Source organism: Panulirus ornatus, chromosome 11 (genome assembly GCF_036320965.1).
Source record: "Panulirus ornatus isolate Po-2019 chromosome 11, ASM3632096v1, whole genome shotgun sequence".
Taxonomy (NCBI): Eukaryota; Metazoa; Arthropoda; class Malacostraca; order Decapoda; family Palinuridae; genus Panulirus; species Panulirus ornatus.
The window spans coordinates 39590164-39603844 of NC_092234.1; the positions used below are offsets into that span (position 1 = coordinate 39590164).

The following is a 13681-nucleotide window of genomic DNA, read 5'->3' on the forward strand; positions in this document are numbered from 1 at the left end:
TAGTACAATTAAAGGGGTTGATGTGAGTGGAAGACCACCTGTGACATGAGCAAACAGGGTGCAGGAATACTGGAGGGAGAGAAATAGTGGAAGAATGCGTGGAATGGTGTATGCAAGGGAGGCATGTGATAAGTGGACAGAGATAAGTGGAAACCCTTTTGCAATGGCTATCAATGAGTGAATTCATCTATCAAATCAAATCATATTCTAGCAAATACAGGAGTGTGTGTGGGTTCATACATATATTCAGGTGCATAATTCATCTTTGTCTTTCAGGTGGAGTGAAAGATCACAGAAGTGAGTGCTCTCACCAACTGTATCAAAATCCATCATGATTTGGCAAAGTTAGCAATCAGAAACTTGTGTTTGAAATGCAATTTACACATACATAAGGAGAGCTACAAACACATACAGTAACCCTCATAAGCTCTCCAAGGAATGGATGGAAGTATAAAGAAGATACTGTAGTCAATGGCCATTTTCCTGAAGAACAAATTATTTGCTTAAAATCATACAAATTTATGAAAATAGAAAAATTGCTTAAGTGTGACATTTAATCCATTTCCGTTGAAAGGACAACATATATGCAATAAATGGTGATTCAGATTTTATTTTATGAGTGATTCATACAGATTATAGCACTATTTAATGCACCTTTGTACTTACAAGTCAAGTGCTAGTAATTTTTTCATGTTGAGCTGAACTAAGCCAAAGATATAGATAGAGACAGAATATATGTGACAATTTTGGATTCAGATCCAGGAAGAGACTAATTTAATAACCAAAAAGAAAAAAAAAAAAAACACTTGTTTACATCAAGTATTAGGCTGCTTAAAAATATAATAAATTCAATTACAAAGAAAAATGCCATTTACAACATACCCAAGCAGGGTCTCTCCAAAATCATAATGGTCATCCCTACATGGAGTTCATATGTGAGCAAAAGAAAACTTCTACATTAATAATTAATGCCCCTTAAAATATTCTAAAGGAAAATATTCAAATATCGAAATCACCAAAAGACAATCACAATGACTCATAATAACTACTTAATGAAGATTCACTGTACCAGAAAAAAAAAGGGGGAAAAAAAATCTGGTCCTCATATCAGTGGAGATCAGTAATTAGCATCTCTTAGCCAATATACCAGTACTAAAACCTTTCAATTAACAGCTTAGAGAAATGGGCTTCAAAGCAAACTTTTAAGCCAGTCTCAATCAACATTGATTAATTTCATTCTAATTTAACACTGAATCACATTTCAAAGATATCAAAATCAGTGTGATGAAAACAGTTTGCAAGAGTGTTCGTCTTCCAAAGTATTATCACACCTATATGTTTACTGACTTAGGAGCTGCACAACAAGATTCTCCATTATTCAGGATATCATCGTCTGCCTTCTATGCTTATTTACCAACTTATTCTTATACAAGTCACTAAAAAACATGTATACAAGCTTCAAAACCTGAATAAATACTGTTCTTGTTAATGTACTCGCCAAAATCAATGTGGCCACTTAACTTTGAAGTTTCCTCTAATAGAGACAATTAAAAGACAATATCCTCATCATATCATACATGACTTGAATACAAGTCTACCAACAATCAAAATAACAGGCTGAAAACCTAACCACACATAATTTAATCCCACACAGACTCTGGTCTACAGTCTTAAGCTAAGGCCCTGGTGTAATTTTACTACCTGTCTGTCAGGACTCGGCAAATAACCACTGCAAGTACTCTAATCTTAATTTATTTCTAAAATAATTTCACTAGACACCTACATCTTTCCAAAATATGCAGGGAAAATGTAAAAAGCAAATTTAAGACTCCGTTCCAAACCCAGTAGTTCTCATATAACTAAGTAAAAGTGATCGTCAGTCTCATACTTAATCAATCAATATTCTACCTGATGTAGATACGATCATACGATCTTAAATCCAGATATTCATAGTTGGGAAGCCTTTAGAAAATATTCTACTGATAAACAATAGGACATCTGATAATGTTATTATGCAAACTCAGGATAACTATTAAATGAGCCATTGTACATGCAACCTTTTTCAAAATCATTCTCCACATAAAACTACCAATAATGTTAAATTGAACCTCTTTATGAGTGTCGCATGAATAAAACATATCAAAATTAAATAATCTATGACTTTTATTTCAACAAGCTACTATTTGTGAAAGCTTCCTAAACTATTTATCTCCCCTAATAATATGAATTTACGAGGTTGGACTGTACCCTACAGGGGCACTCTCTCCCAAAACTTCATCCAAAGGCCGTTTTCATCGTGCCTATCAATATAGCAAGCACAGTCTTCTACTCTAAAAATTCTTCACAAAGAGAATGATTCATTAATCTGTCTCCGAGTCTTAGTTGGTGCTCAGCCACTTTCAAAACCTTTAGGTCCATCTTAATGAAAAAAAAAACAAAAAAACTATTTACTAAAGCCATGGTTGCAAATGACTGACAATAAACTTACTGCTTAATATTACATTTTGTTCTGAAAACAGGATTAACTACGACAAATCAATTCAATGCCTATATATATATATATATATATATATTTATATATATATATATATATATATATATATATATATATATATATATATATATATATATATATATATATATATATATATATATAATAAAAAAAAACAGACAAGGGAGCTAATGAATGCACCAATCAATGATCTTTCCTAAAGAACCCAGTTTCATCCTTGCAAGACTTCTGTTAGTCTGGTATTGAACCTCACTAACTTATGGCTGGACTTCATCTTAGTTCTCTTATAGCTTTACAGGTATAAAGAAAATATATTTAGTATGTACATACTGGGCACATCACATATATATTTAAATCTAATAATGGTTTTTCTTGCTCACTAGGTATCAAAATTTCAAAATACATATTTTCATTAAACAGCATGTAAACTCCAACACCTACAATGATGTTCTTTACTTACATACTATCTACAGCCCATTTAACTAGTCTTGTCACACACTTATGTATCAAAGGAACTAGGTTAGGCTTGAATTGAAGATGATACCTTATGGGTTTATATATAATACCTTAGGTCTAGGACTCACACTTGTTGATCAAGTAAAGTTCTAAGCCACATTGGTTGCAAGAACATAGCAGACTTAAACTTACTGACCTAGTCATATTAGCCAAAAGTGAAAATGATTTTCACCTTTCAGCTCTACCATCCAGTTTAGCCTACATATCTTGAGCCATCTCCAAGTATCATCTAAGCCTCAAAAATACACATTTAGCCTTACACAAAATATCTTGGGTCCAAAGATATCAATCTTGTCGTATAGATGAAGCCTTGATTAAGTACTAATTATGGCTCAAACTTGCCGATCTCTTTAAACATTTGCCATTCCTTTCTCGTTCAGCTTTTTGACAATGGACTTGTGTTTTCCTTTCCCCTTTTTCCGGCCTCTTCTTGAGAGCCGTCGACTGAAAGATAAAGTAGGGAAGGGTCTGGTCAACTTTTCAATTATTTTAAGACTGAACTTCACTACATCTGGTCATTTACACAGTTTATGAAAACCTAACTCACATATATATATATATATATATATATATATATATATATATATATATATATATATATATATATATATATACACACAATCATTTTCAATAATCAACCAGGACCAATTTCAGTGAAAGAGTCCCAGTATTACCCAGGAACTCTTCCTAAAGGCTCTTGCAGCCCATGGGTGCACCACTTCCAGTAGCAGGAAAAGTGCATTCCTCTGTAGTGAGAAGTTCCCTGAAAAAAGACTGTACTCCCAATGATACAGCCTCACCAGATGTGACTTTTCACTTACAGTTTAACCTCTTGCAGGCAGAGCCCAACAATACACACACACTTACTTACACATACACATTCACACACACACACATACAATATTTTGTGACATTTAAGATGCAGTTTGAAAACAAAAATCAAAATTCACCCTGTGTCTTCTACAGCAATGGTAACAGCTACTGTTGGGAAAGAAATGGTCCTTTTCAACACTAAGGTAGGCCTATGGTCCAAATGAGTACCCAGAGGAGCCTAAAAATGTACTATTTCAAGTTTTTTGTTTCTGCAACAAATATAAAAAATATAAAATATTGCAAAACATGTGAAATTATCATAAACTTCAAATAATCAATACACAAAAGCTAACAGGTCTAAGTGGACTTGCAATACTTGGTTGGCTCTCCTTTCCGAGTACTCAAAAACCTGCCACCTACCTTTCATATTTTACCCATATGTAATGGCTGTACTATTACAAGCAACTTTTGTATACAATATTCAATAAAAATACATCTGAAACCATAAAGGAAAAGCTAAAGAACTGTGAAACATTCTCTGCTACTTGCAACAGGGAGAAAAGAAAATGGACCAGAGCAACCACGAAAACATCACAGCAAAGATGTGCCATTCAGTCTGCTGTTTCATATCATTCTTGTGAAGCCTCCAAAAACCTCACAGCTAGTCCTCCATAATACAAGAGACTAAACCACAACTGATATGAAATACACACAATGAAAAAATATTTGGTAATCTTTTATTCACAGGTGAACAAAAGTATACATGGACACTTACATATTCAGCATTAGCATGTTTCAGTTTTGTCTTATGTTTCACAAAGGACTAGTAATGAGGCATTCTGCCAATAGGAGGCACTTGTGCTAGCAAGGAGGTACTATCTATAAGCGTTTTCTTTATAAAATGGCTTATGATGTGAAGTTGACACCTTGCAGATATATCACATGAACAGTATAAGAAATGTATAAAAGTTCTAATTTCCTGTAATTTACTGACATATTCAGGTTGGGTTGAATGCTGTATGAGTTAACATGCACCATAATATGTAAGTAATATGATGAGTGAAATGGTTAAGGTAGTGCTGACAAAATATAGCCTGTTATCATTAAAAGCTTACTGGTAATCTTTACGGTGTAGATAGTCCCCGACTTACGATTGTTCGACTTACGATTTTTCAACTTTACAATGGTGCAATATTGATATGAATTCAGTAGAAAACGTATTTTGAATTTTGAAGTTTGATCTCTTTTCCAGGACTGGCAATATGCAGCTTCCAATCAGCCATGCGATCACTAGTGTAAACAACTGTATTAAGTGTATTTTTGACTTGAGATATGTTCAACTTAGGATGGGTTTACTGGAACGCTGCCCCATCATAAGTTGAGAATAGGCTGTATCGTTATTAAAACAATGCTTATTTGCATTATCAATGGAGAAGGAAGCAGCGTTTCTAGAGGGGAATCAGTTTTCTTTGGGGAAGCAAAATTCCTTGGCAGGAAGCGAAAGTGGCATGCACTGCTTCGCTGACAGATAATGTGTTTGATGACTGATACAAGAGTTAACATGTACTGCAATACATAAGTAACGCTTGAGTGAAGTGGTTATGGTAGTGTTGACAAAAACATATTCTAGTTTATCTGCAAAAGCTTTACAGTAATTTTTCTGTATTGTTATAGAAACAATGGCTGAGTACTTAATGGAGAACTGTAATTCAGGGAAACAAAAGGCCCACAGCCACATTGGAGGCAGCGTTCTTTTAGGGGAAGCAGTGTTCCTTCAGGAGAAGTAGAGTTCCTCGGCAGGAAGCCAAGGTGCCATGCACCACTCTGCTGGCAGCAAAATGCAAGTTTGCCAAAGTTAACTGTATATCAGCTTCTGTATAATTCTTGGATAATTGTTTTCTTCTCCAGTAAGTCACACTGTGATGGAGCTGGCATCCTAAAAGTGTCACAGTATAAGTCTAGAAGTTTCAGTTGATAACCTAAAACCAGTAGGACCAACAGGAGATCTAATATTTTGTACATCAACCAACCTCAACACATGCAGATGGGGACAATGTTGAATTTCCACTGTAAGTTTTGGACACTATTTAATCCATGATGGTAATACAGATGAGTATTTCATCTATAATGGCAATACAGAGTGAACTCTGTTGAATGACACTTGCCATCTCCCCATGTTAAATCCTGGATGTGGGCCTATCATATACTGCATATAAATATATTAACTGTTATACCTTCCTTGCAATGATAATATAATTGGTCTATTATGTAACTGGGTCTTATCGTTAGGTTAATAATCAGCTCTTTCAGTATGAAAAACTAAGATTAACTGTCATATGGGATATTTGGTAGATGAAAAAATTTCTGGAGAAAAATGTTGGGTCGACAGTTACTTGAGATCACCAGATAGACATGTATAATGAAATATAAAAGTGTTTTCAAAAAACATTTTTCTTAAATAAGGGTGTATCTCATCCAACAGCACATCTTGTATGCTCCAAAAGAAGGAACAGAGAAGGGGGCCAGGTGAGGATATTCCCTTAAAGGCCAAGACCTCTGTTCTTAACGCTACCTCGCTAATGCGGGAAATGGTGAATAGTTTGAAAGAAATAAAGAATATATATATATATATATATATATATATATATATATATATTTGCGACAAAAAAAAATATATATATATATATATATATATATATATATATATATATATATATATATATATATATATATATATATATATATATATATATATATATATATATATATATATCTTTTCTTTCATACTATTCGCCATTTCCCGCGTCAGCGAGGTAGCGTTAAGAACAGAGGACTGGGCCTCTGAGGAAACATCGTCATCCAGCCCCTTCTCTGTTCCTTCCTTTGGAAAAAAAAAAGAGAGAGAGGGGAGGATTTCTAACCCCCTGCTCCCTTCCCTTTTAGTCGCCTTCTACGACAAGCAGGGAATACGTGGGAAGTATTCTTTCTCCCCTATCCCCAGGGAAATATATATATATATATATATATATATATATATATATATATATATATTATATATATATATATATATATATTTTTTTTTTTTTTTTAATTTGTCGCTGTCTCCCGCGTTTGCGAGGTAGCGCAAGGAAACAGAAGAAAGAAATGGCCCAACCCACCCCCATACACATGTATATACATACGTCCACACAAGCAAATATACATACCTACACAGCTTTCCATGGTTTACCCCAAACGCTTCACATGCCCTGATTCAATCCACTGACAGCACGTCAACCCCGGTATACCACATCGATCCAATTCACTCTATTCCTTGCCCTCCTTTCACCCTCCTGCATGTTCAGGCCCTGATCACACAAAATCTTTTTCACTCCATCTTTCCACCTCCAATTTGGTCTCCCACTTCTCCTCGTTCCCTCCACCTCCGACACATATATCCTCTTGGTCAATCTTTCCTCACTCATCCTCTCCATGAGCCCAAACCATTTCAAAACACCCTCTTCTGCTCTCTCAACCACGCTCTTTTTATTTCCACACATCTCTCTTACCCTTACGTTACTAACTCGATCAAACCACCTCACACCACACATTGTCCTCAAACATCTCATTTCCAGCACATCCATCCTCCTGCGCACAACTCTATCCATAGCCCACGCCTCGCAACCATACAACATTGTTGGAACCACTATTCCTTCAAACATACCCATTTTTGCTTTCCGAGATAATGTTCTCGACTTCCACACATTATTCAAGGCTCCCAGGATTTTCGCCCCCTCCCCCACCTTATGATCCACTTCCGCTCTCATGGTTCCATCCGCTGCCAGATCCACTTCCAGATATCTAAAACACTTTACTTCCTCCAGTTTTTCTCCATTCAAACTTACCTCCCAATTGACTTGACCCTCAACCCTACTGTACCTAATTACCTTGCTCTTATTTACATTTACTCTTAACTTTCTTCTTTCACACACTTTACCAAACTCAGTCACCAGCTTCTGCAGTTTCTCACATGAATCAGCCACCAGCGCTGTATCATCAGCGAACAACAACTGACTCACTTCCCAAGCTCTCTCATCCACAACAGACTTCATACTTGCCCCTCTTTCCAAAACTCTTGCATTTACCTCCCTAACAACCCCATACATAAACAAATTAAACAACCATGGAGACATCACACACCCCTGCCGCAAACCTACATTCACTGAGAACCAATCACTTTCCTCCCTTCCTACACGTACATATGCCTTACATCCTCGATAAAAACTTTTCACTGCTTTTAACAACTTGCCTCCCACACCATATATTTTTAATACCTTCCACAGAGCATCTCTATCAACTCTATCATATGCCTTCTCCAGATCCATAAATGCTACATACAAATCCATTTGCTTTTCTAAGTATTTCTCACATACATTCTTCAAAGCAAACACCTGATCCACACATCCTCTACCACTTCTGAAACCACACTGTTCTTCCCCAATCTGATGCTCTTTACATGCCTTAACCCTCTCAATCAATACCCTCCCTTATAATTTACCAGGAATATATACATATATATATATATTCCCTGGGGATGGGGAAAAAGAATACTTCCCACGTATTCCCTGCGTGTCGTAGAAGGCGACTAAAAGGGAAGGGAGCAGGAGGCTGGAAATCCTCCCCTCTCGTGTTTTTTTTTTTTTCCCCCCCCAAAAAGAAGGAACAGAGAAGAGGGCCAGGTGAGGATATTCCCTCAAAGACCCAGTCCTCTGTTCTTAACGCTACCTCGCTATCGCGGGAAATGGCAAATAGTATGAAAGAAAGATATATACAGAGAGAGAGAGAGAGAGAGAGAGAGAGAGAGAGAGAGAGAGAGAGAGAGAGAGAGAGAGAGAGAGAGAGAGAGAGAGAGAGAGGTTTGGATGGTATTGCAGTGGAATTTATTAAAAAAAGGGGGTGACTGTATGATTGACTGGTTGGTAAGGTTATTTAATGTATGTATGACTCATGGTGAGGTGCCAGGGGTTGGCGCAATGCGTGCATAGTGCCACTGTACAAAGGCAAAGGGGATAAGAGTGAGTGCTCAAATTTCAGAGTTATAAGTTTGTTGAGTATTCCTGGTAAATTATATGGGAGGGTATTGATTGAGAGGGTGAAGGCATGTACAGAGCATCAGATTGGGGAAGAGCAGTGTGGTTTCAGAAGTGGTAGAGGATGTGTGGATCAGGTGTTTGCTTTGAAGAATGTATGTGAGAAATACTTAGAAAAGCAAATGGATTTGTATGTAGCATTTATGGATCTGGAGAAGGCATATGATAGAGTTGATAGAGATGCTCTGTGGAAGGTATTAAGAATATATGGTGAGGGAGGCAAGTTGTTAGAAGCAGTGAAAAGTTTTTATCGAGGATGTAAGGCATGTGTACGTGTAGGAAGAAAGGAAAGTAATTGGTTCTCAGTGAATGTAGGTTTGCGGCAGGGGTGTGTGATGTCTCCATGGTTGTTTAATTTGTTTATGGATGGGGTTGTTAGGGAGGTGAATGCAAGAGTTTTGGAGAGAGGGGCAAGTATGAAGTCTGTTGGGGATGAGAGAGCTTGGGAAGTGAGTCAGTTGTTGTTCGCTGATGATACAGCGCTGGTGGCTGATTCATGTGAGAAACTGCAGAAGCTGGTGACTGAGTTTGGTAAAGTGTGTGAAAGAAGAAACTTAAGAGTACATGTGAATAAGAGCAATGTAATTAGGTACAGTAGGGTTGAAGGTCAAGTCAATTGGGAGGGAAGTTTGAATGGAGAAAAACTGGAGGAAGTAAAGTGTTTTAGATATCTGGGAGTGGATCATAGGGTGGGGGAGGGGGCGAGAATCCTGGGAACCTTGAAGAATGTGTGGAAGTCGAGAACATTATCTCGGAAAGCAAAAATGGGTATGTTTGAAGGAATAGTGGTTCCAACAATGTTGTATGGTTGCGAGGCGTGGGCTATGGATAGAGTTGTGTGCAGGAGGATGGATGTGCTGGAAATGAGATGTTTGAGGACAATGTGTGGTATGAGGTGGTTGGATCGAGTAAGTAACGTAAGGGTAAGAGAGATGTGTGGAAATAAAAAAAGCGTGGTTGAGAGAGCAGAAGAGGGTGTTTTGAAATGGTCTGGGCACATGGAGAGAATGAGTGAGGAAAGATTGACCAAGAGGATATATGTGTCGGAGGTGGAGGGAACGAGGAGAAGTGGGAGACCAAATTGGAGGTGGAAAGATGGAGTGAAAAAGATTTTGTGTGATCGGGGCCTGAACATGCAGGAGGGTGAAAGGAGGGCAAGGAATAGAGTGAATTGGAGCGATGTGGTATACCGGGGTTGACGTGCTGTCAGTGGATTGAATCAAGGCATGTGAAGCGTCTGGGGTAAACCATGGAAAGCTGTGTAGGTATGTATATTTGTGTGTGTGGACGTATGTATATACATGTGTATGGGGGTGGTTGGGCCATTTCTTTCGTCTGTTTCCTTGCGCTACCTCGCAAACGCGGGAGACAGCAACAAAGTATAATAAATATAAAATAAATATATATATATATTTTTTTTTTGCTTTGTCGCTGTCTCCCGCGTTTGCGAGCTAGCGCAAGGAAACAGACGAAAGAAATGGCCCAACCCACCCCCATACACATGTATATACATACGTCCACACACGCAAATATACATACCTACACACCTTTCCATGGTTTACCCCAGACGCTTCACATGCCCCGATTCAATCCACTGACACCACGTCAACCCCGGTATACCATATCGCTCCAATTCACTCTATTCCTTGCCCTCCTTTCACCCTCCTGCATGTTCAGGCCCCGATCACACAAAATCTTTTTCACTCCATCTTTCCACCTCCAATTTGGTCTCCCTCTTCTCCTCATTCCCTCCACCTCCGACACATATATCCTCTTGGTCAATCTTTCCTCACTCATTCTCTTCATGTGCCCAAACCATTTCAAAACACCCTCTTCTGCTCTCTCAACCACGCTCTTTTTATTTCCACACATCTCTCTTACCCTTACGTTACTTACTCGATCAAACCACCTCACACCACACATTGTCCTCAAACATCTCATTTCCAGCACATCCATCCTCCTGCGCACAACTCTATCCATAGGCCACGCCTCGCAACCATACAACATTGTTGGAACCACTATTCCTTCAAACATACCCATTTTTGCTTTCCACACATTCTTCAAGGCTCCCAGAATTTTCGCCCCCTCCCCCACCCTATGATCCACTTCCGCTTCCATGCTTCCATCCGCTTTCTTCTTTCACTTCTTTTCAACTTTCTTGTTTCACACACTTTACAAAACTCAGCCACCAGCTTCTGCAGTTTCTCACATGAATCAGCCACCAGCGCTGTATCATCAGCGAACAACAACTGACCCTCTTCCCAAGCTCTCTCATCCACAACAGACTGCATACTTGCCCCTCTCTCCAAAACTCTTGCATTCACCTCCCTAACAACCCCATTAATAAACAAATTAAATAACTATGGAGACATCACACATCCCTGCCGCAAACCTACATTCACTGAGAACCAATCACTTTCCTCTCTTCCTACACGTACACATGCCTTACATCCTCGATAAAAACTTTTCACTGCTTCTAACAACTTGCCTCCCACACCATATATAATCTTAATACCTTCCACAGAGCATCTCTATCAACTCTATCATATGCCTTCTCCAGATCCATAAATGCTACATACAAATCCAATTGCTTTTCTAAGTATTTCTCACAAACATTCTTCAAAGCAAACACCTGATCCACACATCCTCTACCACTTCTGAAACCACACTGCTCTTCCCCAATCTGATGCTCTGTACATGCCTTCACCCTCTCAATCAATACCCTCCCATATCATTTCCCAGGAATACTCAACAAACTTATACCTCTGTATTTTGAGCACTCACTCTTATCCCCTTTGCCTTTGTACAATGGCACTATGCAAGCATTCCGCCAATCCTCAGGCACCTCTCCATGAATCATACATACATTAAATAACCTTACCAACCAGTCAACAATACAGTCACCCCCTTTTTTAATAAATTCCACTGCAATACCATCCAAACCTGCTGCCTTGCCAGCTTTCATCTTCCACAAAACTTTTACTACTTCTTCTTTGTTTACCAAATCATTCTCCCTAACCCTCTCACTTTGCACACCACCTCGACCAAAACACCCTATATCTGCCACTCTATCATCAAACACATTCAACAAACCTTCAAAATACTCACTCCATCTCCCTCTCACATCACCACTACTTGTTATCATCTCCCCATTAGCCCCCTTCACTGATGTTCCCATTTGTTCCCTTGTCTTATGCCCTTTATTTACCTCCTTCCAGAACATCTTTTTATTCTCCCTAAAATTTAATGATACTCTCTCACCCCAACTGTCATCTGCCCTCTTTTTAACCTCTTGCACACTTCTCTTGACCTCCTGCCTCTTTCTTTTATACATCTCCCACTCAATTGCATTATTTCCCTGCAAAAATCGTCCAAATGCCTCTCTCTTCTCTTTCACTAATAATCTTACTTCTTCATCCCACCACTCACTACCCTTTCGAATCTGCCCACCTCACATGCTTCTCATGCCACAAGAATCTTTTGCGCAAGCCATCACTGCTTCCATAATACATCCCATTCCTTCCCCACTCCCCTTATGTCCTTTGTTCTCACCTTTTTCCATATTGTACTCAGTCTCTCCTGGTACTTCCTCACACAAGTCTCCTTCCCAAGCTCACTTACTCTCACCATTCTCTTCACCCCAACATTCTCTCTTCTTTCCTGAAAACCTCTACAAATCTTCACCTTCGCCTCCACAAGATAATGATCAGACATCCCTCCAGTTGCACCTCTCAGCACATTAACATCCGAAAGTCTCTCTTTCGCGCGCCTATCAATTAACACGTAATCCAATAACGCTCTCTGGCCATCTCTCCTACTTATATACGTATACTTATGTATATCTCTCTTTTTAAACCAGGTATTTCCAATCACCAGTCCTTTTCCAGCACATAAATCTACAAGCTCTTCACCATTTCCATTTACAACACTGAACAACCCATGTATACCAATTATTCCTTCAACTGCCACATTACTCACCTTTGCATTCAAATCACCCATCACTATAACCTGGTCTCGTGCATCAAAACTACTAACACATTCATTCAGCTGCTCCCAAAACACTTGCCTCTCATGATCTTTCTTCTCATGCCCAGGTGCATATGCACCAATAATCACCCATCTCTCTCCATTAACTTTCAGTTTCACCCATATCAATCTAGAGTTTACTTTCTTGCACTCTATCACATACTCCCACCACTCCTGTTTCAGTAGTGCTACTCCTTCCCTTGCTCTTGTCCTCTCACTAACCCCTGACTTTACTCCCAAGACATTCCTAAACCACATTTCCCCTTTACCCTTGAGCTTTGTTTCACTCAGAGCCAAAACATCCAGGTTCCTTTCCTCAAACATACTACCTATCTCTCCTTTTTTCTCATCTTGGTTACATCCACACACATTTAGACACCCCAATCTGAGCCTTATTTATTTATTTATCTATTATACTTTGTTGCAGTCTCTGGTGTTAGAGAGGTAGCGAAGGGAAACAGAGGAAAAATTGGCCCAACCCATCCACATACACATGTATATACATACACGTCCACACACGCACATATACATACCTATACATTTCAATGTACACAAATATATATACATACACAAAATATATATACATACACATACATATACAGCACGTTGACTCCGGTATACCACATCATTCCAATTCACTCTATTCCTTGCATGCCTTTCACCCTCCTGCATGTCCAGGCCCCAA

The 13681-nt window shown here is 38.6% G+C and overlaps 1 protein-coding gene across 1 annotated transcript in view; it reads right to left on the reverse strand.

The window, feature by feature from the left end:
* Positions 1–592: 592 nt before the first annotated feature.
* The window catches only part of LOC139751412 (uncharacterized), a 239291-nt gene continuing 226202 nt past the window's right edge, over positions 593–13681 (reverse strand). The window contains exon 14 of the mRNA XM_071666800.1: positions 593–3472. Within this exon, the coding sequence (XP_071522901.1) occupies positions 3405–3472 (68 nt within the window). The 3' untranslated portion in view covers positions 593–3404. The remainder of the gene's footprint in view (positions 3473–13681) is intronic.